The sequence below is a fragment of the Trichophyton rubrum genome (assembly GCF_000151425.1).
Source record: "Trichophyton rubrum CBS 118892 genomic scaffold supercont2.2, whole genome shotgun sequence".
Taxonomy (NCBI): domain Eukaryota; kingdom Fungi; phylum Ascomycota; class Eurotiomycetes; order Onygenales; family Arthrodermataceae; genus Trichophyton; species Trichophyton rubrum.
Genome location: NW_003456427.1, coordinates 2,330,357 through 2,357,530, shown reverse-complemented (window position 1 = coordinate 2,357,530; position 27,174 = coordinate 2,330,357). Strand labels below are relative to the sequence as shown.

The 27,174-nt window shown below is 49.6% G+C and overlaps 11 protein-coding genes across 11 annotated transcripts; 5 read left to right on the top strand and 6 right to left on the bottom strand.

The window, feature by feature from the left end:
- Positions 1-68: 68 nt before the first annotated feature.
- On the bottom strand, positions 69-3,338 carry TERG_02486 (uncharacterized protein; the record flags this gene model as incomplete). Its single annotated transcript, XM_003237726.2, has 6 exons — positions 69-2,224; positions 2,290-2,518; positions 2,578-2,995; positions 3,052-3,123; positions 3,186-3,255; positions 3,314-3,338. The coding sequence occupies 6 exons, from the start codon at positions 3,336-3,338 to the stop codon at positions 828-830; spliced, it is 2,211 nt and encodes a 736-aa protein (XP_003237774.1). The 3' UTR covers positions 69-827.
- Positions 3,339-4,845: 1,507 nt separating this feature from the next.
- TERG_02485 (uncharacterized protein) lies at positions 4,846-5,816 on the top strand (the record flags this gene model as incomplete). Its single annotated transcript, XM_003237724.1, has 2 exons — positions 4,846-4,916; positions 4,979-5,816. 2 exons carry the CDS (start codon positions 4,846-4,848, stop codon positions 5,814-5,816), a joined length of 909 nt encoding a protein of 302 aa, XP_003237772.1.
- Positions 5,817-6,424: 608 nt separating this feature from the next.
- On the top strand, positions 6,425-6,886 carry TERG_02484 (uncharacterized protein; the record flags this gene model as incomplete). Its single annotated transcript, XM_003237723.1, has 1 exon — positions 6,425-6,886. One exon carries the CDS (start codon positions 6,425-6,427, stop codon positions 6,884-6,886), a length of 462 nt encoding a protein of 153 aa, XP_003237771.1.
- A 168-nt stretch (positions 6,887-7,054) lies between these two features.
- TERG_02483 (uncharacterized protein) lies at positions 7,055-9,664 on the bottom strand (the record flags this gene model as incomplete). The annotated part of the gene is made up of 5 exons (XM_047747923.1): positions 7,055-8,070; positions 8,129-8,299; positions 8,362-8,964; positions 9,038-9,469; positions 9,532-9,664. 5 exons carry the CDS (start codon positions 9,662-9,664, stop codon positions 7,055-7,057), a joined length of 2,355 nt encoding a protein of 784 aa, XP_047603892.1.
- Positions 9,665-10,896: 1,232 nt separating this feature from the next.
- Positions 10,897-12,983, bottom strand: TERG_02482 (uncharacterized protein; the record flags this gene model as incomplete). Its single annotated transcript, XM_003237721.1, has 3 exons — positions 10,897-11,151; positions 11,227-12,687; positions 12,735-12,983. 3 exons carry the CDS (start codon positions 12,981-12,983, stop codon positions 10,897-10,899), a joined length of 1,965 nt encoding a protein of 654 aa, XP_003237769.1.
- A 432-nt stretch (positions 12,984-13,415) lies between these two features.
- On the top strand, positions 13,416-15,316 carry TERG_02481 (uncharacterized protein; the record flags this gene model as incomplete). The annotated part of the gene is made up of 2 exons (XM_047747922.1): positions 13,416-13,662; positions 13,719-15,316. The coding sequence occupies 2 exons, from the start codon at positions 13,416-13,418 to the stop codon at positions 15,314-15,316; spliced, it is 1,845 nt and encodes a 614-aa protein (XP_047603891.1).
- Positions 15,317-15,780: 464 nt separating this feature from the next.
- TERG_08735 (uncharacterized protein) lies at positions 15,781-16,695 on the bottom strand (the record flags this gene model as incomplete). Its single annotated transcript, XM_003237719.2, has 3 exons — positions 15,781-16,084; positions 16,140-16,499; positions 16,556-16,695. 3 exons carry the CDS (start codon positions 16,693-16,695, stop codon positions 15,781-15,783), a joined length of 804 nt encoding a protein of 267 aa, XP_003237767.2.
- A 1,320-nt stretch (positions 16,696-18,015) lies between these two features.
- TERG_02478 (proteasome regulatory particle lid subunit RPN3) lies at positions 18,016-20,078 on the top strand (the record flags this gene model as incomplete). Its single annotated transcript, XM_003237717.1, has 3 exons — positions 18,016-18,469; positions 18,541-19,865; positions 19,935-20,078. The coding sequence occupies 3 exons, from the start codon at positions 18,016-18,018 to the stop codon at positions 20,076-20,078; spliced, it is 1,923 nt and encodes a 640-aa protein (XP_003237765.1).
- An 816-nt stretch (positions 20,079-20,894) lies between these two features.
- On the top strand, positions 20,895-22,430 carry TERG_02477 (uncharacterized protein; the record flags this gene model as incomplete). Its single annotated transcript, XM_003237716.2, has 2 exons — positions 20,895-22,208; positions 22,269-22,430. The coding sequence occupies 2 exons, from the start codon at positions 20,895-20,897 to the stop codon at positions 22,428-22,430; spliced, it is 1,476 nt and encodes a 491-aa protein (XP_003237764.2).
- A 509-nt stretch (positions 22,431-22,939) lies between these two features.
- TERG_02476 (uncharacterized protein) lies at positions 22,940-23,993 on the bottom strand (the record flags this gene model as incomplete). The annotated part of the gene is made up of 2 exons (XM_047747921.1): positions 22,940-23,930; positions 23,992-23,993. Coding segments are annotated over 2 exons (993 nt in total).
- A 1,769-nt stretch (positions 23,994-25,762) lies between these two features.
- Positions 25,763-27,076, bottom strand: TERG_02474 (uncharacterized protein; the record flags this gene model as incomplete). The annotated part of the gene is made up of 1 exon (XM_003237713.1): positions 25,763-27,076. One exon carries the CDS (start codon positions 27,074-27,076, stop codon positions 25,763-25,765), a length of 1,314 nt encoding a protein of 437 aa, XP_003237761.1.
- Between the last annotated feature and the right edge of the window lie 98 nt (positions 27,077-27,174).

Genomic DNA, 27,174 nt, shown 5'->3' with positions numbered 1-27,174 from the left:
TCCTTGACCGTTCTTGTTCATGCGACTGCCACGGTATATGGGACATTTCGATGCCGCCGCGCAGGCGACTCCTGCCACTGCCATGTGGTGCTCGATTCATGCCACTGAAGTAGGTCTGGAAGCTGCCAAAGCGCTGATCTGTAAGGAATACGGGTATAAAAACCGAATGGTCAATATGACCCGAGTGTCCAGTCCTATGGTCCGTTTGTAGTCGCTATCGTCCTTCATAAGGCGATTAATAGGTCATAGATAAGACCTGAAATGATATAACCTGCCACCTTCAGGCTGAAGATAACATGGATAGCTGGCCATAAGTAACTATCTTGGGTCTTACGTTCATCTTCTGATCTTGCGCTGGTCCCGTTTCTTCCCTGGGTGTGCTCTGTTCCTGCGTCTCAGACACGGCGCTTAAGCCTGTGACGGGCCATGCTTTTGCCCAATGAACGCGCAGGAAAAGCCAACAGGAGATAGATGCAGAGGCAGGGATTATCGAGGCGAAGGCTAGACGTCACGGAGTGGACGGTGGCTGTGAGTGTGTTTTATTAGCCCTTCGTTAGTGACTGTTGGTTAGTTTGCCAGTGGTTGGTAGTTTGGTAGTTTGTTGGTTGGTGTTTACTGCTGTGATGCTGTGATACGAAGATAGGAGAATGACGCTCCACCGTCTAACTTATTCACTAACACATAAGATATCAGCTACATCTATTAAATAATGGAAGCAGTAACGAGTAGAGACAGTATATAGTATTCCAATACTGAGATTGTATCATTTTTTTTCTTATTAATTAATATCCTCCGCTGATTTATATACTTCGACTTTCACCTCTCGCTCAGCCAGTCCATCCCAAAGCCTCCAGCTCGCTCCTAACAGAATCCTCAGTATGAATCTTCTTCATCTGAGTCTCCTCCAGTTTCTCACCGCTGGCAACACGCATCTTCAGCTCGTCGATGGCGCGGACCTTCTTCAAGAGACTGCGCATTTTCTTGTCACGGGCAATGGCCGCTGCGTCAGGGACAGCATTGGCAGTGTTACCACCGTCGGGAGAGGTGACGGTCAGGTCTGGTGGTGCGGCTTGTTGGCGGCCAGTGGTGTTGACGGCTGGTGAACGGCGGTCATGAGGCTGGTTGCCATTACCGTTGCGGTTTGGCGTGTTATTGCGGCCATCGCTGCGCTGGCGGCGGTGGGCGCTTCTGCTCCTGTCACGGCCTCCACGGGGGTAGTTAGGGTCCTGGTTCGTGCCATTGGCACCGTTCGCGCCGCCGCTGGCTTGCTGTCGGTGCCGGGAGCGACTGCGATCCCGCCTCCCGGCGTTGGGAGCAGCAATGGAATTCTCACCGCCGTCCCCTTGGCCGCCAGCGCTGGCCTCCTTGGCCTTCTTGGCCTCTCGCTTCTTTTTGTTCTTCGCAGCAGACTTGGACAGCTTCTCTGGTGCAGGTGCATTGGCTTCGGCCCCAGGAGGAAGAGCAACTCCGCCTCCCGGAGCGGCTCCGGGTGGTAGGAACTCTTCCACAGGCTCGGCACCGGGTACAACACGACGACGGGGCTTGCCAAAGGGACTTGGGGCGGACCCGCCATTCGATGCAAACGGAGACGAGTCCTCACGGACAAATGCAGCACCGCCTTCATCCTCACGGCGGAAGGCCAGTGGAGTGCTCTGCCCACGGGCACCTGGGGGACGATACGCACCTGCAGGCTTGGTAGGAGCCTTCTTGGTGCTCAGATATGCTGTGGCAGATGGGTGCGGGGTTGGCACTGGGTTCAGAGGATTTGATGTCAGTGGGTGGCTGTTGGGAGACTGTGGCCGCCACGACACGGAATACAGCTCATTCATATCCTCGTTGTACATCAGAGCTCCAGTAACGTGCCAGATGCGGACACCGTTGTCAACACGTAGACGTGGGCTGGTGGTGGCAGTGAGAATGTGTCTACCATCTGGACTCCATTCACAGACACTCGCGTTCGAGGCCTCGATGGTGACGATCTTCTTGTAGTCCTTCTCCACATCATAGATGTCCATCTGGCCTGCCAGGTTACCAAAGCCAGCAACAAGGACAAAGCGGCCATGTGGAGAGAATATGATCGTATTTCGTGGGCCAAGCTGGAAAGAATGCGTGGCTACAGCACGGGTGTTGAAGATGGTGGTCTTTGCAGGCATATAGCCGTACACGACACCAAATTCTTTGGAGGTAGGGGACCATGTAACATCGTGGATTGGGCCCTCCTTGTCTATTTAACAATCAGCTATTGTTGCCCGTGGGAAAATAGGGGGATTAGATGAAGGGCCAACATACCTAGGTCGATCCTAGAATCAAATGTTCCACTAACACTGAGGAGATACAGAGTGGTCTCTCCGTAATAACTCTTACCACTCTTATCGACATCGGTCTGAGCGAGGACGATCAGAGTGGTTCCAGTATTGTTCCACTTCAGCTGCACCTTGTCACCCTTATAGAATGATTTTTGCGAAACAGGTGCATTGAAGTTGGGCATATCAAATATCCTGACGGAAGCAGGTTGGCCCTATCATAATAATTAGTTTATGCATCCCATTTGGAAACCAGGTCGATTACGGAGGTTACCTTTCTCTCTGGAATAAAGGTGGCGACAGCGTGGCCCTTGCCTGGTGAAAGAGCAAAGTCCGCGACCCCCTCTACCCTCAATTTCTTCCAAACGGTTCCGAGGTTCCCGCTCTCGTAGAACTGCACCTCGTTTGTCACGACACGGGCACAGTATTGTTCGTCCGAGGCATACTGCAGATTCCAGCCTGTCTGTGACTTCTGAACGAAGCTGCCGATCGGGGTTTGCTGGTCTTGGGTTTCACTGTCGGTGGCAACCTTCCACACCTTAAGATTCCGGACCGCATCGCCGTTCTCGTCCTTGGATGGCCGTTGCCAGGTGATGACATATGTGCCCAGGGGCGAAAAATCTATCTCGTACACATTCTCTGCAGGAATCTGATTGACTATGTGGCCCACCGAAGCATCGATGACGGTGACACTGTGGCTGGTCATTAGTGATAGTGATTCGCAATCTCAGCGGAGGCAGTAGCTTACCCTTCTGGGGCAGCCCAGGCGAAATACCGGCCACAGGCGGAGTATGCGGAACACCGGAGGTTCCCTTCAGGCCTGGACAATATGTGAGCTCTGGATTTAGTCTTGTAGTGAGGGAGCGCAGATGGTATATATACCTAACGAAGCCAGGCAAGGATTCGTAAACCGGGGCAGCATCCAAGATGCCGATGCCCTTCACCGTACGGTCTGGTCGTCCCAGTCAGTAAGATGTTCGACGCAGTAAACACCAGGCTGTATATCTTACAAGCAAGCTGAGTTGGAGCTGCCATGACTACTCAAAGCCACAGAACAGAGACCAACACTATATGACAAGGGTTTTTCCCAGGCAGCGATATTCCCTCCTCCCCAAAAGCCGAGAGAAGGCTCCGATATATAAAAGAATTAACCAAGAATAAATATAAACGGTAATTCGTCCTAGTTAGACCCGAACAGGTTCTCGAGAATATCTGATCGAAGGCTCTTTTTGTTCTGCAGTCCTCTTTGTGCGTTGAAGAGGGCGCCTTGTTGCAGTTTGCTGTAACCCGTTTGTGCGGCTCCCTTTTTTATGTCCTCCCTTTCGGCTGCTTGCTTGCTCGCAGCTGGCCAAATCCCTTCTTCTTCTCTCTCCGGTCGAAATCTGCTAGACAAGTGAATGCCAGCGAGAAGTCGAGGGTCGAAAAATCACCGATATCAAGTGTGCGAGGATAGATTGCAGATGTATATAGCTTGAGATAACTATTGCACTGTTTCACCGCCTGGACCCTGGACTTGTTTTACGTTTGGCTTGCTTGAACGCGACAGGCTCGATGAATCCTCCACGGACGCTGGGCTGGAGACAGCGGAAAAGGCGGACGTGACGGAGAGAGAGGCCGAGAGAGCGAAGGTGACGGCGAAGGTGAAGGCGAAGGTGAAGCTGGAGGTCGTGAGGGCGTCAAAAGGAAGAAGAAGAAGAAGAAAAAAGAAGAAAAGTCGAAGGTTTTTTTTTTCCCAAAGTGGGAAGAAGCGAAAGGGGAAGTGGTACGTGCGTGCTTAGTCAGCAGCTAAAAAGTTGCAGCGAGAAAGAAAAGCAGAGAAAGAAGACGGCGAGGAGGATAAAAAGACATGCATAGAATAAGATAAAGAGACTCAAAGGAGAGTATACAGTGGGTGTAGGTGTCAATGGTAGGGGTTAGGTGTCTGTAGAGCTGTGCTGGCAGTGTGGAGTGGACAGCGCATAGCGATAGATACTATATTATTATGCCTAGAATATGTAGTACTGCTGTGAAAGAACAGCCTGACAAAGGCCCTTGCCTTCAGCTGTTATTGTGTGATTGTCTTTCATGTCTGCCAATTATTTCTGCTGTGATTAATAAAGAAAAAAGAAGAAGAAAAAAAAAAATAAGGTTTGATAGACATGCTTACATAATATCACGGACCTCCTGGCGATGACGTCCTGCTTCTTCTTCTTCTTCTTTTCTTCTTCTTCATCTCCCTCGCTTCGGGCAAACCAGAAAGACAACGACAGAGAGAGATCAACGACAGGAACACCGCCAGAGACGACCGACAGAAGGACGATTTACTGCTTGCTCGAGTGACGGACAGAGCGCTGATACGGGACTGCAGAGAGCCGACTTCACAGAGCTGACTGCTTCATATCTCTCAGGTGGGTGGCTTCCGCATGTGTGTCTCATACGCCACAGCCAGCATACTGACTCCTGGATAACTAGACAAAACGGAGATACCTTTCTGTCAAAAGACACACAAGAGACACAGATCCACGGCCCTGCTCTACTTCTATCACTTCGAGGACCTTCAACAATGACCACTCCTACACTCATCAACCTCCCTCCGCCTCCATCGGACCCCGTCACCCCCTCGGAGATGGGCCCGTAAGTGTCCCTGTTCCATTGGCCCATACACCTAAGAAACCTCTCGCTGACCATGGGCACAGGAGCACTCCCAACTCAGGGACAACCTCTCTCTCCGCGCTGTCCACCGTAGCCATCAAGGACGGCCACCAGGGAGCTCGCCGACCCCACAGTCACCGGCCACATCGGTCCTCCTCCAACGCTTCTGAAACGTCCACAACGACTCTTGACGCTGAGCGCGCAGACCGCATCTCTCGCCTTGCTGGCCTGGAGCGCCTCTCCGCTCGCACGGCTGCAGGTGGCAATCCTCTTCACGCACACAACTCCAGCGGGCTCTCGCAGGGAGAGTACTTTGACACACATCCTCATATGCTCAAGGAGCGCAGCACAGTCGGCAGTGCTAGTGCGACGGAAAGTATAAGTCGTGGCAGTCTCGGCGGACGCACACGCACCACCTGGGCCAGCGGAAGCGACGATGTCTACGGACAAGATGAAACCATAGACGAAGAAGACGTCGATCCAGACGACGCAGATGCACGCTCTACAGACGCCTTCAGCGACGAAGGAAACGCAAGTCTCGTTGGATTCGGTGAGGGAGCAAACAGCACCATCTCGGGACCGATATCCACCCCCGTACAACGCCTGGCTGCAGCAGGACTAAGCAGGCAGTCCTCCTCCATGACGGGCGTCAGTAATACTGCAGTAGCGGGCTCAAGTCCTACCTCAAGCCGATTCTCCCACCCAATCACACACCAGAGCCAGTCTCAGCAGCCACCCCAGTCACCCACATCTGCACCGGGCTCGCGAGCTACAGCTGCTGTCGACGCTCAAATGCTTGATGGGATGACCTACGATGAGGACATAGTCGACACCACTGCCCGGTCGCCTCTACCCGTCAAGAGCGATGAAGAAGGCCAATGATTGGGTCTCCTTTTGATTCTTTCTTTCTTTCTTTCTTTCTTTCTTTTTCCTTTTCGGATCAAATGCAGCCGTGTTCTCGCTTCTTGTTTTCTGTACTTGATATGGTTGGTCTGTCTGATCGGGTATCAGAACGACAAATAGGGGCCGTTTTATCGGCCAGCTAGATGGTTGGGAGAAGCTGTCTCGTGTGTAAGCTCTACTTGTACTGCTGTTTTTGTTTTCAAATGACTAGCAAGTAATGGAATTATTCCCGAAATTCTTTGATCACCGCTCCACGATCTTGTATTTGGTCATATTGGCAGCAAGGGGCGAATACGAACACTCTAAAGTATAATCCCGTAGCATCGAAATATGTATCGACCAGGGAAATGCAACGCCGGCAATAATCTAATTGAATATATTGAGAGCAACTCTGCTCCTCCATACGGCCTGCCTAGGTGTCGATGTAATTGAACACATTAGCAGCAAGCAGCCCGAGATCAAATATAGTACACTGCCATGATGAATATATAAACCAGCTCATGTCCTCGTCTCTAAATCAATTCTAACGATTCAATCTACATATCAAAAAACCACCTACATTATCTTAACTCCACAAAACAATCAAGATGAAGATCGTCCCTCTCCCTACACCGGTGGAAGTCAACCAGCCCACCACCATCCGATCAACGGTAACACCAACATTCGGCGGCGCCCCATGTCGTCGCTGTCTCAAAAATGCGGCCCTGAACGAAGACGTCCTGCTCGTATCGTACAATCCGTTCCTCCCCGAGAACCGTGATACGCCATATAGTGGTCCGGGACCAATATTCGTGCATGCAGACGAGTGTCCCTGGTACGATGGCACTCAAGATAACGAACTCGGCATTCCGGCAAGGTACCATGCTCGATCACTCACGGCAAGGGCCTATGACGCTGGAAACATGATGGTCTGGAGCAAAGTGGTGGAGGGAGCGAAGTTGATGGAAACGTTGAAGACGGAAGTGTTTGGGGACCCTGAGCTGGAGGCAGAATATGTACATGTCCATTTCACGGGTCCAGGATGTTTTGCTTTTAAGGTCGTTCCATGAAGGGGTTATGGCGAAGTGACAGTCTCGAAACTGAAGAAGAAAGTGTTGATATGTTCAGATAAAGAAAATGTGGAAAAAAAAAAGGTCTAATGGGGTATCATATCTATCATTTGCACATCCCCGTAGGATCAGAAACATTCTAAACCACCCAACATACTTTAATGCTGCTCAAGTATGGGTGTTAGATGTGTCATGAGCCGTTGTGGGTGACTCGTTGTTATCATCATTCGATTGCGGCATCGTCCCAGTGCCCTGATCGACGGGCGAAGTAGAACCGCCGCTCTTCTCAACTTCTCTATCTTCTCTGCTACGGCTTCGACTGTGTCGACGGGGGCTTCCGTGAGGACTCCTACCCCTGGAACTCGACGACCTCCAGGCCCATCGCATCCCCTGTCTACCTCGTTCACTCAACCATTGGTAATCTTCTTCTTCAACCAACAAACAACTGGTCCTTCCGGCGCTGCTACTTCGACGATGTGCGCTGCTTATCAACGATAATGCTGAGCGAGGAGCTATAGCCTCCGGGGCATCTGGCTGAGTTTGAGTAGTGGTATGCGATGCCACTATCTCAGGCACTATTCGAGACTCAACGGCTGGAGTGGCGGGTATCACAAGCATTTCAGTAGCTTCTGCCAACCCGTCGGCAATACTGTGTACTTCACTAACGGTATCATCTTCGGGTACTATTAACCCATCTTCAAGGGCTGTTTCCTTGACTGCCTTGTTATTTCGGAGCTGGGAGGTCCATCTGCGAATTAAATATTGCTTTATCTTGAACATGGTGCCCATATCACCACCCGATCCATCACTGTCGGTGTCCAGCAAGATTGTACGTTCAGGCGCACTCCAAACCTTGATGAAATGCCATTTAATACGTGATAGTATGCCCCGTGGAACAACATAATCACGCGGTCCCATTCTGGACCAGAGTGACGGGTTGCGATCTGCCATCTCGTTGAAGAAATTCTCATAAATACCTCTTTGATGTGGAGTTTGGCGTCGGCCTGCGAGGTAATGCTTGATTATGTACCAAAGGATAAGGACCAGGAACATGAATGGTACAGTGGCTATAAAGTACCATTTAATATCAGGGTTGTCCTTAAAGGTATCAACGTTCATGCCAAAGAATCCAGTGATGAAAGTCATAGGGAGGAAGATGAAAGTGATCCAACTCAGACGCCACACTATAGACGATTAGCCAGCCGATTCTATGTCCAAGAAGATAAGAGCCCTTCTACTTACTGCTGACGTTTAGTTGAATGCTATGCCGACTGTCCCTGATAGAGACTGACTGATACAAAAGGGATATTAGGTTCTCAGTCGGCTTTATCAGATCTTCGGTAATAGTGGTGCCCAACCGCTCAAAGTCACCGGGTATGCTCTCCAGCCAAGGGGTATCTGATTCTACGTCATCTGCTCATACCAAATTAGCGATACTGTCTTATCAAGGCACTCAATAACCATGATCAACCCACCTGTCAGGTCTTGCAGCCGTGTTATCATCTCTTTGACGATATCAAGGTGAATGAACAGTAACTTTTCAACTTTGAGCCACAAACTCGAGTTGGTCCAAAGCAATGGGGCGCGGGTTTCATCTGCTGGCCGCTCATATATCTTGTCCTCCAACATGCTAACATGATCCATTGCTAAATTTAAGAATGAATCCCAGTTTGCGGTCAGGACCTTGAAAATATCGTCTAAAATAATTCTGGTGCTGTGGTGAGCGAGCTGCTCATCACTTTCAACAAGATCCTTCGACTCGAAGGCAAGGAAGAAAGGAAGTCGTCTCCATCTCTCCTCCCATGTCTGACGGGGTGGGATGAGAGTGTCTTCTAGACATCCGGTGTGAGAATTGTCGAATATAAGGATTGCATTGCCGTTATCCAGAGAGCTCAGACATGGGACGTATACGTCCTTCCGCTTTTCGGGGGAGTCACCGGCTTGGCAATCCTCTATATGATACGGATTCTTGATATCCGAATCCTCAATTTCCAGGGAGGGCAATCCTGTGGCTTGTTTGTGTTGAATATAGCAGCTGAGCCGCTGGACATATACATCATAGCCACGACTTGGATTATCTGTACTCGGAGTAAGCAAAGGATTCACAATTTTTCAAACCTGTAATGAGTATGTATGCAACAAAGTACCTACCTTGGTCTCCCCAGGAGTCCAGTTCCATCATCTTGAGGGTATCATCCCCGGGACTCCGACGGTGGCGTGGAGTAAGATGCACAGATTTGTGGTACTGCTTCAGATAATCCAGTCCAAACGAGGTCTTACTGATTCCTCGCCACGGATCGTACTGGACTTTCCATGTCTTCCCGTTCAGAAACGGCCGTCCGCCACGTCTCTCCGGGTTCTTATGTCGGACATACTTCCCAAAGTCGTTGCCGACGAGATCATCCCGGTTGTCGATGTTGAACTTCCTCAGGAGATACTCCTTGGCCCAGTCGGCGTTTTGAACGTGAAAGACACGCAGGACGGCCTCGTTGGTCCGATCAGGGTTGTTGTACACTTTGCGGAGGGATTGAAGATCGAATATCTCCTCCGCGCTGACTTTGCGCATGCGGGTTTTGCTCGCCTCTGGCGGTCCAGTTAGCATCCTATAGTTATCATCTCCAGCAAATGCACGTCCAGTAACCTACCTTGCTTCACAAAATCGATGATCAGGACCCGCCCGCAGTGCTGATCGATCTCCGAGTACTCCTTGTGCCATTTGGGGCCCAGGTCATGTCGCCGTGACTGTCGTTCTGCAGATAATAACATGTCAACAACCATCACCACCAAGCCAGATCTTAGTTATCCAATCGGAAAGCTGTCCCTGGCTGAGTGCAACACCAGCGTAACCATGGAGTCTTACTTCTGGGCTGTCCAACACTCGGTAGCTGTTCCGCCAGCCGCGTCGAGGGCGTCAACTGCTCTGTTGTCGAGTTGCTTGTTAGCCAAACCCGCCGATCTAGTTATGCTCGTAAACAAACAACGGAACGACGCCCAGTTCGGTTTCCGGCATGTCAAACCGCAGCTTAAGAACGACGAAGAAAAAGCTGTTCACATACCGGGTCTCGCTGGCCTCGTCGGCGGAGGGATCGGGTCTCCAGTCTGCAGACGAGGTATTCGAGATCTGCTTCGTGAACGTTCCCCTGAAACCATCGCCGGACGAGCTGTAGGCTCAGCCATCCCGACTTATATCCGATGACAATGGCAATATTAGAATAAGAGAGGGGGGGAAAAAAAAGACAAACAAAACGCTGGAATGGAATACAGGACGAGGTCGGCTTTAGATCATGTCTGGACAATGATACAGTCAAATATCAGATCGGGTTGAGCGGAAGAGTCTATGAGAAATGCGCTCAGGATGCAATTCGCATGCAGCTGCAGCGAAGGATTTACATTATTATAACAATACGAGGGAGCTGCTGGGGCTGAGCAGGAGATATCTTGGAGCATCTTGAACATGACGGATAACGCTGCTGGATTCCAGCTGATTACGCTCATCTGATGCGACTCCAGTGTATCTAATGGGTATATTATGGTACTTATATAGCGAACGCCTGCATCACAAGACCCCGGGCAAGGCTCCGAGGATGATGTCGCCCTTGTCATTGCTTTTTCTGCTTGATGGAGATTGCGAGTCATGCAGCTGCTAGGCGAGTGATGAGAGAGACCGATAGTGAGCGAGTATATATGTGATGGTGCTAGATATTTATGATACACAACTCTGACGACTGCTTGCCTATGCACCCATTTCAGCGTAGAAATAAGAGAACTAACTTGAAACCTTTCGCCAGTCGACAGATGACCACCGTGAACAGCTCCTTACAGAGTATGAAAAGCCGAAGTAGAAGATGATGCTCTGTAGAAAGCTCGGCAAGAAGAGAAAGACTTTTCACCCCGAACTTCCAGTGCATAAAATAAAAAACCAAAAAAAGCGAAGAAAACAAATATTTGCTGTGTTTGTAAAGGAGCCCGTTTCACGCCGTAAAGAGCCGGTATGCCGTCACATACCATATCTACTCAGTGCGGCTTTGGGTGACCTTGGCGGCCTGGACGGCAGTCATCTTCTGGATCCAGCCCTGAGTGGGATGGGGCTTCTTAACGGTACGCAGATCATCGGACGAGAAGCCAGGGATACGCATGTTGTAGTTGCGTTCTAGGACGAGCTGGATGTCGCGGATGTCTAAGGTCGAAGATGGACGGAGTTTGGCGAGACGACAGGCAGCGGTGATCACATCGTCGACAAAGTCGTCAGCCATCTGGAGAACAAACTATAGAAGTCGTTAGATATTATTTACGAGTTAAAATGGGAGAAAAGATTGGGGGGGGGGGGGGGGGGGCTATACCTCTTCTGCGTCAGGGGTGAGCTTTTCTCCCTCGCCGCCTCCGGTAACCTGTCTGACTAGGTCGTCGAGCTTCTTCTTGCTGAGGACACGCTGACCTTCTCCCTCTAACACATAACCAGGATGCTTCTGGATGGCTGGCTGGCCCATCATTCCCATGGAGCCATGGCTGGCTCCAGTGGTGAGGGTGGGCCGGGCCGTCCCCATAGTAACAGGTTCGGGAGTGGTGGAAATGCTGAGGTTCTTGGGAATAGCCATGTTGATCTTTCGGGTATCCATGTTACGGTCGCCAATGTAGGCTTGGGGATGCGCGTGGTTTGATGTCTGGTTGGACTGGTGGATGTTGGAATTCATATCATAGCTGCTACGCGCTTGGTTCACTGCTCCTTGTTGAGAGAGTGCACGTGGTGGACCCTGATTTTGTGGTGTTTGAGAGAGAGTAGTAGCTCCAGCACCTTCTGGAAGTTGTTGTTTCATTCCTGCAACTTGTGCTTGTTGTTGTTGTTGTTGTTGTTGTTGTGAAGCTGCTTGCTGCTGTCCTAGTTGACTTTGTTGCTGTTGAGGCTGTTGCTGTTGCTGAGTGTGTTGAGTTTGTTGCTGTTGCTGTTGTGGCTGCTGCTGTTGTGGCTGCTGCTGTGGTTGTTGTTGAGACTGTCCTGGTTGTCCTTGTTGCTGGGTCGGAGGGTGTGTGCCTCCTGACCCAGAAGCAGACTGTCCCTGAGGGGCTTGACCGGCCTGATGGCGCGCTGCAACAACGGCCGAGTTTATGGTATGCGGAGCGGGTGTTCCGGCTGCTGCTGATACAGGCTGTTGGACGGCAGCCTGGCTAACGACACCCTGTTGATCTCCACCACCAGAAGTTTGCGCCTGCCCTCCCTGGCCTGCCTGCTGGCCGGAAGCTGCAGCTGCTGCCGCCTGCTGGTGCTGGAGACGGAAGCTCTCCTGTTGTTCCTTGAATTTGGAAAGAAACTCATTTCCTTCTCTATATAATTTATCGGCAAAAAGCTGTCTGTTCTTGAATTCCTGAATCTCCTCAGCAGTGAGGTTTCCAGCACCTTGACGCTGCTGGTACGACTGTCGGACTTCAGCCAGTTTCACTTTTCCCAGCTCTTGTTTCTGCAACGCCGCACCATATCTGTTCTTTGCTTCCTGTAGCCAGCCCTCCATCTGGTCCTTGGTTACCGAGGGAGGGGGTATGAACGTCAGGCTGTTAACTTTGGCCTGGATCTGAGGATAAAGCGGCTGGAAGTTCTGTGGTTTCTGCTGCGCAGGGTTGACTCCAACCGGACCCCGGCTTATTTGTGGCTGCTGGTCCTGTTGTGTTTGCCCTTGCTTCTGTTGCTGTTGTTGCTGTTGTTGCTGTTGTTGCTGCTGCTGCTGCTGCTGCTGCTGATATAAGGGCAGTCTGGATGCGCATGCGCCTGTTGCATCTGTGACCTGTTGTGTTGGTACATCCTCATCCCCCTCATTAGCTGAGTAGACATCTGCGTCAGCTTCTGCTGTGCTTTCACGTATTCGTTGGACGTGGGAGGGTGTGAATGGAGCACCTCCCAGCAGCTCCGGACAGCCTGGGTGTGCACCGCCTTCTGGGAGTCGGCGAGATGAGGCAGTTTCTGGACCTGTTCCGTTCGTATAAGGCTCGACAGCTGTTGTTGTTGTTGCTGCTGGAGAGTTTGTTGTTGCGACTGCTGCTGCTGCTGCTGCTGTTGTTGTTGCTGCTGCTGCTGCGCCGTGTTGGCTGGGGTCGACGAGTTATCCATGGTTGATTGCGATGAAGCTCAGCTTCTCAGTTCTTTCCAACTTTGGCGCACCAAACGCCCCGTTATATAATAATGATATCCGTGAGACGGTGAATCAATATAAGCTGTTAATGATAATAAATTCGCAGGCGGTACGGGGCGTCTTCAGCCGTCTTCTCAGTCTTCACTCTCTTCGCCTTTCCTTTTCATCGACGTCAAAATCGCAAACGACGAAAGGTCTTGGCATTTGTTTTAGTAATAAATTACTAATCACTTTAACTTTATATTCACATCCATTCAACTTCATCGCAACAACAACACGTCAGTTGAACTGCTGCATCTCTACGTCTCGACACTCTCAGCCTCGCCTGCTCTCATAGAGGCTGGGTTATGCTATACAGTTTGCTAATTTACTAATTTCTGAAGTCACGCGTTGACAGACGCACCCTCAGAATGGGAACTAGGGGGTATCGTATAGTTCGCTATCGTGGTAGATACTGGATTTACTACAACCACTATGACAGCTACCCTGAACACTTCGGTACCAGGATTGTTGCTGGAGTGCCAGTTGATCGAAAAGAATACGAAGGTGAGACCGTCCGATCCATACCTAATGCTGTTTCCATGGTCTTAGGAGCCTCTATATTCTGTCAAACCATCAAGGCGCTAGGTAAACGCGGCCTTCAGCTCGTCTTTACATGTATCTGTGTAAGGCTTGAGATGCAGCCTTTTGATCATTATTGAGAAAGAATATAGGGGATCTCAAGACCCTGTGGCACATCTTCACCCCGGAATGGAGTCAGATACTAAACCTATTTCTTGCGGTGATAGTATGGCTACAGCAAAAGCGTGATTCCTATGAGCGCAGGTTAGTCGAACTTGAAAAACACTACTGCATTACGGAGGAACGCGTACATATCCTAAAGAGCAAAGAGGGTGATGCCAAATCGGAGCCATGGGCGAATATACGTGATTTTGAGGTGCTTCCGTCCTACTTCGGCGACGCTTCAAACACCGTGTTTATTGAATGGGTGTATCTCATCGATCTTGATGAGCAGGTATTCTCTGTGAATAATCGAGTCTTCTTCAGACTTTGGAACATCCCTCGGGATACCTGGATTACACCTTTTGAGTCATGGGACCTCTCCACTGCAAAATGTCCTGAAGCTTCATTAGAGCCACTCATTCCCGACTATTTCGCCGATGACGCTGAGCGCGACAGGTATAACGAGATGTACAACAGATATCAACACTCCGACCTGTATGAGTTTTCGGCTGGTGTCGATTATAATCCGCGCCAAGTAATGGCTCTAATGCTGTACGAATACCTACTACACCCTTCTCACTCAGCTATGTGGGATTATGTTCCCCAATGGGGATATACAGACTTTGCTTTCCGAGAATTGGCATTTGCTATCCTATCACTAGCAGCTAGTGAATTTCACCTTACTGATGTTCAGAAGTTACATGGCCACTACAGACATCAATCTTCCTCACGTGGATTTTTTGTCCAAGATGACGCTCAGGATGGAACGGAGATTCTACCAATCCTCGGGGCAGGATGCCATACCCCAGTTACCAAACCTGGATGCGCGCCCTCAGAGACTACATACTACTTTCAGGGTATCCTTATCAGTCTTGTCACTGCCGAGGCTCTTCTTCACGAGAGGAATGCTGCTATAGCAAAAGCCGTGGAGGTTGGGCTTCAGAGTGGAAACAAGGAGTTTGAAATAATACTTTTCTCAATCAAGCTCATGATTGTGGCGAAAGTATCCGTGGGGGGCGATGTGACATCAGTCGCACATTCCGGGGTATTACCGGTCACCAATGGGGCTGCAGCTCCATTTCCCCCTGTTGCTGGTACGGAGTCAGCATTGCAGACACACCCAGGATTTGCAATTCTTCAAATAATGTTTGAGCAACAGGCCCAGAAGGACCTTCAACAATTCAGTCGAGGTGTGTTCCCGCCAGAGATATACGCTGAAATCCTCTCGTATGTCGACCCCTGTACCGAACTTGCCTGCTGCAAAGTCTCTCCTGTTTTTCGTAGCATCTGCCAGACACAAGTGACTACCCCCGATGGACTAGTCACCAAATTTGAGACCCTAGACGGTGAAGAAGATAAGCCGAGGTCCTATCATCGCTTGGTCCCTTTTGGTACGTTCACATTCAAGGATATGAAAATAGCAACGGCTGCACAGCCCTGCCGCCATTTTGATGACTTTCCAACCACGTTCAACGGACCTCAGTGGTGTGCAATCATTGGGAACGGAGAAAGGAGATGTGTTATCGCCCAAGCTCGTATCCCGATTGTTGCGACTGACCTTGATGAGGGAGAAGATAGTGATGACTAGTAATACGGCAATTTCGATTGACATAGCCCAATTATCATATATTCTTTTCACTATTAGGCCTCATGACTTTCCTTGTTAAACAAGCCATTGGTATGCCATATTTTGTTCATTCTTGAAATTTTGTAGGGACATCATACCGTTAAAGTATGTATAATCCTGCCTGCGCAGTACCACTCTTTCCAGAAGGCAGATGTGATCTTCTTTCCTCACATCTCGCGGGTCCAATATCTCGTACCAATCTCTCGGATTAGAGACAGCAGCCGGGCATAGAGAGGTGCTAGGTCACCATCTTTGGAATGCATATCCTAGATGTCGGTTATGTTTCCACGAGATGTGTCTCCAACCACTTCAAAGCAGTAGTATTGCCATATTGAGTGGGCATGGAGCGAAGTTGTGGTCGATACCACATATGTAGGTAGTAAATACCCAGTCCAATAACGGGTATATGGCCTGAACAGTTCAGTTCACCTTAGCAGTCCTCCTAAATCCTTCTCCATCCCCGTAACCCTAGCCTCTAGATGCCGTTTTTTCGCCTCCAGCTCTCGAATAGCTTCGAGTTCCCGCTCGATATCTTCATCCGTAACTTCCACGGCCTCAGCGATATCCTCTGTCTTATGTATATCACTGTCATCATATTGGGAGAGATTCATTCGTTCCAGCTCTTCTGCCTGGTCAGCAACACGCTTTTCAAGATACTCGAGAGAAGCCGTTATTTCGCGATGTCGAGATCGTATAGAAGCAATCTTCTCCTTGGCTCCTGCTACCGGACTATTCAAGGGTTTAGTATGCAGTCAATTCACCTTGATATCAAACGAAAACGTACTATACGTTGCAAAGCATTTCTGCACCGCGCAACAGAACCTCAATGTCCAACCCGCTCTTTATGGTTCTATCTGATGTTGGGGCAGTGGACCGTTTGATAGCATCCATCATATCACCACCAAGTACCCGCGCAACAGCGGACTGGTTCGTACGGTCTCTAACGGCGTATATGCGGCTGATCATAGATTCCCGTTCGGTCTCTGCTACAAACATCGTACCTCGACGAGTGGCTCTGCGCTGGGACTTGGTGGTGTTATCGACGGAGAAGAGGGCTCGTTCATGGGCCTCCGTGTCACGGATAAGAGTGGTGATGTCATGCTGTCCGAGAAGCGCATTGACAAATGGTTTTGGAGGAGGAAATCTAGAGACGGACGTATCAGATCGAGTACTTGTCTGTATATAGAGGTCGGATCTTACGATAAGTCTGCTATCGCGGACGCGGAGAGAGAGATCTGCTCCAGGTGGTTCTGTAACAGGCTCATTGCGACATCAACGAGGGAGATATCCAATTTACGCTGTGACAAATCAAGAGCACCACTTATAAACAGCTTGGTCATTCAATGTCTATTATCAGTCTTCTTCATCTCGACTTCGATTCTTTTCTTCCGGAGGTAAACAAAAAGATAAGCGTTGGTGCACTGGCTTAGTCATCAAGTTTGCTCCATACAATAACAAGCCCCCTACTATATAATCTGAGGAAGGGAATAGAGATATAAATATTATCGAATGCTTGGTAAGTCCTACCTTGTATGAGTTCGAGTTGAGTTATTCACACAGTGCCATTGACCATATACGTGCAAGTACTAACGGGTACTCTATATGTTAATCGGGCCAAGTGTCTTTAAGTGGTCTGTCTACTGATTGATTTCTGAAAAGATCTATATCCATGGTAATCATATTCCTCCAGCTCCGTTGATATTATAGACTGTCGGCATCAGCGAGAAAAGAAGAGATAAACCTCATATTGAAAAGGTACTCGGGGCCGGTACCTGTATATAGAGGTAGGGGCCGGGTTAGCATCTGGTGTAACCGTGAATACTGAGCAGAAGTTTAAGGAGGTAATCGGCTAGGATCGAGTAATAGGGTATCATCAAGGACCTTGATCTCGAGCTTGCTCTGTGTTCAGAGTAGTCCGTATTTTCACTACCAACGCTGGGACGACCGATGCCTAAAACAGGCGGACTACTTCCTGTCCGGCCGTCTGACGCGGTAATCGGCCAGTATGAGGCCTGCTGCCACTTCTCTCGCGCCAGCCTGCAGTTACGAGCCTTCCAAGCCGTGATTAGAATGCTGTCTGCTTGCTCATCGATGTATGCGCTGTACCAATCGAGTCTCTTCTTCTTCCGCCCTCTCTCGCCGTCTGTCCTCTCAGCGCCCTCCCTCGCCGCCATAGCCCGGCCCTTCCACTCCCCTCCTACCGCCTCTCCCGTCATCGTCCATCGCCCGCCTCCTCGTCTTCCCTCGTTGTTCATGGTCTCCGTGTCTCTGCCGTCTTTCTGTCGTCGTCTTCCATCTTCCGCGTCGCTCTCAGCTGCCTGCTTACTCACTACTTAGTCAGCCACGCTAAACCCTTCTGCGACTTTCCCTTCGCATCATCTTAACCTCTTCGCAACATCAGGAAAAACAACCAAAAACATCACCGTCAGCGTCTTCAGTTGCAAACGCCCGCAGCCTCGTTTCCCCGTCTTTGCCAGCCATTCTTGGAGCTTCGCCGTTTCTGTTTTGATCTCATTTTGCCTGTGCTTGCCTGCTGAAACGCCGTCTTCCTCTCCTTAGCACGCCTTAGTCACTTCGCCTCCCGGCTCTGCTGTCCTTTAAACGCCCGGCCCCCAGAAGAAGCTCTCGCCGTAGGGAGCTGCTCATTAGCTTCAGACACGATGCCAGCAGAGAAGCGGACGCTTCGCTCTAACCGGTCAGACGCCTCGGCGGATGGCGAGAAACCCCGTTCGAACTCGCAGAGCTCTAGCTCCAACAAAGATAAAGCTGCTCCGACTCGCTCGGCGGCGTCACGAGGCAAGGCAGCGCCAGCCAGGAAACCGGCCTCAGGCTCAAAAAAGGCCACGCCCGAGGGCTCTGATGCTGTCGAAAATGGTGTGAACGGTCCCGAGGACGTGCAGATGAGTGAAGAGCATTTGAACGGCTCTGTATCACCCAAGCAGCGCGACGACAACGACGGCGACGAAGAGATGACTGTTGTTGTTCCTCCGTCAAAAGCTTCAAGACTGTCGGGAGAGCCTGAGAAGAGCCGCAGCGAGTCTAAGATGGACACAGATCAGGACGAGGATGTTCAGCAGGATGAAGTGGTTGATCCGGCTGAGAAAGCGAAGTCTGGTATGTCTCTCCACGCTTCTGTATACCGTGATAATAATCATGATGGACATGGAATACTGACAAAACTATAGATATCCGGACAAATTTCACATTACTCGAGAGGGCTGTGATGCATTTTGATCTACGCTTCACCCTTAGGGTACTGCGAACAATCTCATCTATGCGTAAACACCTGTCTGCAGACCTACTCGCCAGTGTTATCACATCTGCCTATCAGCGTTCGGATCCTACCGCTTCCTTCCTTCTGGCAGCCCTTGATAGACAGTCTGCTTTTGATAATGTTACCGAAGATATTGATATGGAAGATGCCTCGGACATGAAATCGTCAGCTACGCCCGCCACAAAGACAGTCGCTTCATCCAAAGAAACCCTGCCCGAGATCGACGTCTATCTTTCCATTCTGGTTCAGATTCACCTGTATGATGCAAAACGTACAGAGAAAGGTGCTCAGTTCTCGCAGAAGCTGGTCGAGAAGCTGAGGACGCATAACCGAAGGACTCTGGACTGTTTGGCTGCTCGAGTGTACTTTTATTATTCTCTCTTTTTCGAACAGCTAAAACCGCTTCCGCCTTCACCGACTGCAGCCGTCATATCCATCAGACCTTCGCTCCTTGCAGCTCTCCGGACCGCCGTTCTTCGTAAAGACACCGACATTCAGGCAACCGTCACTACTCTCTTGCTTCGCAACTACCTGTCTACCTCCCACATCTCCCAAGCCGATCTCTTCATCTCTCACTCCGAATTCCCCGTCGGTGCATCCAACAACCAGATTGCTCGATATCTCTACTATCTAGGTCGGATCCGAGCTATCCAGCTGCGCTATACCGACGCACACCAACATCTGGTGGGCGCCACCCGGAAGTCCCCGTCGACTCTAAGCGCGGGTGGCTTCTACCAGGCATCGATGAAGCTACTTGTTGTCGTCGAGCTGCTCATGGGAGACATACCTGACCGTGCCATCTTCCGCCAGGCAGCTCTCGAGCGAGCAATGCATCCTTACTTCTTGCTCGTACGAGCCGTCAGCGTGGGTGATCTCGACGGCTTCCAGAAGATTGTCCAGACCTACGGCCCCGTCTTCCGAAAGGACAGCACGTACACACTTATTCTACGACTACGACAGAACGTCATAAAGACCGGTATACGCATGATGTCGTTGTCATACACTCGTATCTCCCTACGTGACATCTGCCTTCGTCTCGGCTTGGATAGTGAGGAGTCTGCCGAGTACATTGTCGCAAAGGCTATAAGGGACGGTGTTATCGAGGCATCGTTGGACCATGAGAAGGGCTACATGAAGAGCAAGGACATTGGCGACGTGTACGCTACCCAGGAGCCGGGAGAGGTCTTCCACGAGCGTATCCAAGCTTGTCTTGGCCTCCATGACGAGAGTGTCAAGGTATGTTTGCTCTTTTGATACAAACGGTATCTGGTTTTACGATGTATATATACTAAATATCTGTCTCAGGCAATGAGGTTCCCCATGAACCAGCACCGTCTTGAGCTGAAGAACGCCCAGGAGGCCCGCGAGCGAGAGAGGGAGCTGGCCAAGGAGATTGTGGAGGGAGACATGGACGACGATGACGCCGGTGGCGACTTCGAGGGTATCTAGTCGACCTGTATCTGTACATGGACAAGACACAATCCCTGAACATCCTCCTCCATCACCTCCACCAACATCCACATCCCCCAGCTCTCCCACGCTCTCGACCTCCTGGTTCTCATTACCTCATCCGTGCTACTTCATCTCACGCCTCTCAGGGCTGCCGTCTTCTTTCTCGCCGTCGACTAGAGACCAGCGGCTAACGGCCAAGAGACGTGCACTTCTGGCGAGCTCGTGAGCCGGCTTGGATGTATGTACAGTCCTTCAACCGACAAGCCAGGGCCTACTACTTTTTTTTCCCTTTCTCTCTTCTCTCCTGTGTCTTTGCTACAACAACATCCCGATGTAATTTTCTGCCTCCCTTTGTCTGTCCCTTTGCCTAGACACCAAGCTCGAATCCATCTGCATTCCATTTATCCGTCTTCATATTAAGCAGTAAGAAGCAAGTAAATAAAATAAATCGTTTAGTTGCATACTTACGGGCCCCGGTCGGCTGCGACGTTCGGCACGGAGAAATGCAAACACCCAAATGAAGCTTTTTTCCGCAGCCAAGTTTTGGACGTTGAAAAAAAAGTACAACACCGGACGTGCAACAACAGAACATCACGGTGCACCAGCTTGCACCACAGCGCATGGCTTGGTATATACACCATATATCCTGCTTCAATTGTCTATAGGAGACACTGCTGCAGGTACCTGCTATACTTCCGTCTCGTTTCTACCCACCCGACGGACCTAGGAGCCCGTCCCGACTTCTACCGCGAGTACTCATCTTCAACAGATCAACCAGCGAAAAGACCAGAACAACTCCCAACTCCTGAAGAAATGAGAGCTCGACCAAGCTTACCGGCCTATGGGCTGTCTCTGCGAGCTTCACAGACCTTCCGACCGGCCTCAATATGCTCGCGATGTCTTCACAGCCGCTTCACCATCTCTCCCTCCATACCTCCAGCCCACATCACAGCTCGCAATTACCATCCCTCGCGCCGAAAAGACCAGTCTGCACTCGCATCAGCCATGTCTGCGGCCCAGAACCTGTTTTCAAAGGAGATATCAAAGGCTCCTCCGCCTCCGCTGCCCTCGAATCCAGGCTCGCTACCTGCCAACGTCTCTGTTGACCCACTCAGGATGGTAGGCAAGGAGTTGAAGTTTCTCAAGAAGAATCTGCGCTGCCTTTTGGGCTCTGGACACCCGATTCTAGACCAGGTTGCGAAATACTACGCTCAGAGTGAAGGAAAGCAGGTCCGGCCCATGTTGGTGCTGCTTATGTCTCAAGCCACGGCATTGACGCCCAGCTGTGAAAAGCGTCGAGAACGAGACCAACTGCTTAGCTCGCTGCTATCCACCCCTTCTTCGAGCTCGTCAGGAGCATACATCAATGATTCGATCAATTCCCCGGCTATCCTGGCCGATACAAATCCCGATCTCATGCCGCTTAGCTCACCTACCCGAGATACCGTATATGCGCCTACCAAGGAAGATTCCAAGGATAACTTTACCAACGTCCTCCCTTCGCAACGCCGCTTGGCCGAAATAACTGAGCTGATTCATACTGCTTCCCTCTTACATGACGATGTCATTGATAACGCAGTGACTCGCCGATCAAATCTCTCCGCCAACCTTGCGTTTGGAAACAAGATGGCCGTGCTCGCTGGAGATTTCCTTCTTGGTCGTGCATCCGTCTTCATCGCCAGGTTACGTGATCCCGAAGTCATCGAGTTGCTAGGAACCGTCATGGCCAACCTGGTCGAAGGTGAATTCATGCAATTGAAAAACACCATGCTAGATGAATCAAATCCGGTATGGTCCGAAGATATCATCTCATATTATCTGCAAAAGACATATTTGAAATCTGCCAGTTTGATAAGCAAGTCCTGCCGTGCAGCTGCGTTGCTGAACCAGAGTGGTCCCGACGTCGCGGAGGCAGCTTATCTCTTTGGAAGGAATCTAGGATTGGCCTTCCAGCTCGTTGATGATATGTTGGATTATACCATCAGTGGAGAGGAGCTAGGTAAACCTGCCGGTGCCGACCTAGAGCTAGGGTTAGCTACTTCACCCTTGTTATTTGCCTGGAAACAACGGCCAGAGCTTGGAAAACTTGTAGGCAGAAAGTTCTCTCGCGAAGGAGACGTCCAGTTGGTATGTTAATACCCATTGATACCAAGCTGTTATTACCCGCTCTAACAAACATATGTATAGGCCCGTCAAATTGTTTCGCAATCCGATGGTCTCGAGCAAACTCGGGCCCTTGCCCAACAATATGCCGATGACGCCGTTGCAGCCATCAGTAAATTCCCCGATAGTGAAGCAAAGGACGGCTTAATCGAAATCTGCCGCAAGACCATCAACCGAAGAAAGTAATTTATCGCAAAAGAAACGAAAAAAAGCTACTCAAGAATATCACCAAACCACAGGGTATGAACAACCTGCCTACAAATGGCACGAGCAGAGGAGGGGGAATGTAATATGTTCGCGAATTCCGGCGTCCCGTAGTGGCCTGGTCCATATATGTTCGTCTCCTGTTGGAAAAATAAAATCGACGGAAAAAAAAATTTGGGATGAGCGCATGAGGGTAGACGCTCATGTAGAACACCGCTTTGGCGTTTTTGAGGATTCTTTTTCCTGAAGTTATTATTACTGTGAACCTGTCACCTTGGGCATCATGGTGTAAGATTAACGGAAGATATAGACGGGCAAAAGTGGCTGGGAACGGTGAGGTGGTCTATCTGTACATATATGTTCTGTAGGATAGAGGATCAATGCCTTCTTTATCGCTAACCGTTGTGTTTTGATGAAGTATCAAGCTGGAATAGATGTACTGATTGCTCTAGTAACTGCTCATTGATATCATAGACATTCATGGGGGGCCATTAGATAGGTGTTCCCGGGTTACTCCAAGAAACAGATGGCCTCAATTCATTCTCCTGATCACTCTCATCCTGTGAGACCAATCTTACGCCTCCAATTCCATAACTCTGGGAGGTTCTCTGACTATCAAGACTCATCTTTGGTCTAAGGCCGCTGGCCGGAGATATTGGGGACAAGTGGGAATCGTCTGGAGGGATATCATTCGATCTAACTTTCAAGCTCGGTTTATCCTGCTCGTACTGCCCCTTCCTTGCCCGCTCGTATTCAGTCACTAAAGACCGACAATATGCCGCAGCCTGAACACTCAACGCATAATCAGCTGGCGCACATTTAGCATGATTCCTTGCCAGTGGAGGGGCACCAGCAGATACTAGCAGTCGAAATGTTTTCAAATTCCCCCATGCACTTGCGTAGTGAAGTACAGTGTTGCCCACTGAATCAGTCATTGTCAAAGACGCTCCGCGTTTAATAAGTTTGGAGACAGTACTTGTATCCTCGAACGAAGCTGGGTTCGAAGCTGATGAAGATGCCCTAGGTCTTTGTCTCGGTGGTACCAATGAAGATGTATTCGACGTCTGGCTTGAAATATTGGAGCTCTGTGACGCAAGCATTAATGCCGTAGCTCCGTTCTTATCCTGCCAGTCGATAGAATGTTTGAAGACGGTAGCCAGGTAATCCGCACAATCCGCGTGTGAATTTGCAGCCGCTAGATGAAGCGGTGTCGAAGAATCCGTATTCAGACTTATTCCGGGGGCCCCATCAAAGTCCATGAAAGCTATATCTGGCTCGCATGAATCATGGCCCAGACTGACCAGCAGCTTGACTACTTCGAGGTTGCCTAGTATTGCGGCCAGGTGAAGAGAGGTGTTGCTCTTGTCGTTAAAGTCGGGGTTATGTAAATATTTTGGATATTTCTTAGCTATCCGTTTGACTAGCAGAGCATCACCTTCGAGAATGGCCCGGCGCAGGCGGAGTTGAACCGGTAAGTCGTACCTTGTTGACAGTCAGCCATGTCTCCAAATGCACATCAAGTGTAAGGACCAAGAAGACTTACATTTCTTCTACATGGTGCGGCTAGCTTCCAAATCTCGGTATACTCCGGTTCGGAGGCCAGAAGAGCTTTGACGACACTTTATCAAGTTCACCTTGCGATCTCTTTCGCTTGGTCCTCTTATCTTTTGTTGCCATCTCTTTGGAGTCGCGAAACTCGAGCCCGAGCGTCATTATTTACACGTGATCGCGGCTAGGTTAAGGTGCTTGGCAAGAATTAGGTTTGTTAGTCATCAGATTTTCGCGCTAATATTTTTAGCCGCGGGCTTAAGCGAGCTCTTATTTTTGGGAATCCTGAACGAATAAGTGGTCTTATGAGATGGCATTGAAAGCAAATCTTCCCACTTGTTATGAATTTGTTTTTCTTAGACTGAAGACCGTCGGACATATACCAACAATCATCTCAAGGGTCAATAGACTATAACTCTGGCTGCCAGGCCATCGTGAAGATGGCCACCGTCTGGCTCTCGACTTATTCCAGAAGAGAGATTGGGATCCTTGAGTGGTAGACCATAGAACCCACTCTTTCAGACACAGTATATATACCCCCAGCAACCTGCCAAATAGCTTGGGGTGTGTGTTATGGAGGGACCTTATTTTTTGGACACTTATTGGTATTTAAGTTCTATTTTACGGACCTTCTCACCTGCATAACTCACCATCAAGCTCTCCGTTTCTATCCTTATACTATGAGCTTATCGCTCAGGCCTAGCTCAAGCTATCGCTGCCGGGCGACAAGCAGCAAAGGAAGCTTACCCTTTCCAGGTTTCTATTCAAACGAGCTCCCATAGATGTGGCGGCAGCATCATCAGCAAAGACCATATCCTTATCGCTGCCCATTGCCTCAAAGATCTAACACCAAGCCGGACCAGGGTCCGGGTCTCAGTGCAACATGCTTCTGGTAAGCAACTAGTGCGGGTAGTGAAAATAACTGTGCATCCCTAATTCGACGCTAAGACCAAACAAAACTATATCGCTATCCTCCAGCTACAGAATAGCCTGGAGTTTGGACCTTCGATCTCAGCCATTCTCCTTCTATCCCCCGACGACGCAGTCCCAGAAATAGGAACAAAATGCTCTCTTACTGGCTGGGAAACTACTGGCAGCGGCAGCGGTTCCCTCCCGCAAATTTGCTTGTCACGGATATCGACTTAATAAGCCTCGAAGATTGCAATAAAAGCCATACATGACCGCCTCAAGTCACTGACTCAGCGTTGTGTACTCCTGTCAAAGCCGGAGGGAAAGGTGCCTGTAAAGAGGATGATGGTGGTCCAGTTGTCGACGGGGCGTTTATGACGCAGATTGGGGTTATCTCATACGCTGTATGTGGACGATACGCGCATTAAGATACCTATAGCAATGTCCCGGCATACTCAGCTTGGATCTGGGAGAATATGCTCCCTCCCGCCTAATCTCGCTACCGCTTCTCATGCACATCGTCAGTCATCATTGGCGTGGCAGGTGGAATTAGTCTATAAGTACTCAATACTCAATGACTGCCACCAATCCCTTCCACTTAGCTTTACATAGCAAGTGGATGGGGGAGGAAGCGGTTTCCATGAGCGACGAAGTCTCTGACTTGATGCAAATCATGATACAAAAATTCTAGCAACCTGACATTTATAATTCCACTGATAACAATATGTATAGATGTTGATATATCCACTGCTAAATGGGGGAAAAAAACTAAATCTAGAGCATCCCGCTTGTCATAACATCTGAAGACCGGGGGAAAAATCCACTTCTCCTAGGCCTAGATCCCATAATCGAGACATTTAACCTGACTTGTTTCTGTTGAGCCATCGCTCTATTTCTGCTTCATTATCACCCGTTGCCAGTGGGAAGCTATGCCAGTCATTTGCTTCGCTAGATCCCCCTTTTGATGGCCACAGATTATGGAATACAGCGCCTAGGTCAAGGCACGTATCACCAAAGGACTGAAAACATCTATTCCACTCGATTCTGTTCTTCCCTGTTCTGATCGCGATGAGGTTATCCATAGTAAGATCTGAGTAATTTCGTTCTACTGTCCACTCTACACCGAGATATCTGAGGACATTGTAGTAAAGCGTACTTGCGCCCCTATCATGTATATCATTTGTGAATTCCGTTGTATCGACTCTAATGGTCATCTTTTTGAGTAGGACCGATATATCTGGCTTAGCCGAATTTATCGTGCGAAAAATAGAGGAAACCAGGTCGGCGTCAAGAGCACTATTTATGAACCCATCCCGCAAATGTCCTTTACGGGGGCATTTGTAATATCCGAGGGTTATCTGGGGATAAAATTCCTTGTCAAAGTCATCGAAAGAAGGATCGCTAGGAATATCAGGCGCCTTCCCGCAACCTCCCAAGCGAAACTTGGGGTCTTCCACAACCAATAAGAGATCCAGGTAGGCTAGTCTGGCCATAGAGCCTAGAACTTTATACATTTTGACCTCATCTGCGTTTCCCCGAAGGCGGCGGAGGGTTATGACAAGGGTCGAAAGTAAAGGGCAGTATTTGGCTATATGGTTGAGGTTGTTGAGGGATACAGACGAACCAACCACTGGCTTTAAATGAAGTTTGCGTAGGTTGGAATATTGGAGAACATCCAGCTCAAGTTTTGGGTCCCAATCCTGAAGCTTAAGAGTCGATAGAGCAGGTACTTGTTCGAGAAACCGTTTAATAGCACGGGCAAAGGAAGATGAGCATGGCAGAAGAAAAAAGGAGGTCCGACTAAATTTTCCCATCCATAGTTCAAATGTCTCAAGACATGCAAAGTTAAAGGTCAAAAGGTACTCTAGCACGTCTTCCCGAATGTTACAGACATCGGGACAGAGCCTCAAGACACGCAACTTTGAGAAATCTGTATACTCACTCCACGGTTCTATATCCCGTTTGATGATGTCTGTTTCTCTTTTGGACAACACTATGCGCTCTAGCGCACCCTTTTGAAATGTCCCTGGAAGTTTTTTGTCCAAGGTAAAACCCTGCCAGTGTTGGTTCCAACTATAGGCAGGTTTCAAGGGAAACCGTGCTGCGAAACCACCTAGGCGGTCGCGATCTATATGAATTTCTTTCAGGTTTGGCGAAAGCCCATATACCATACGCTGAATGGCTTCCTGATGGAAGCTGTATAACTCCTCAGAGATTTGTACATCGTAGCATGAAATTGTGAGACCATATAGACAGGGTGAGGTAACCA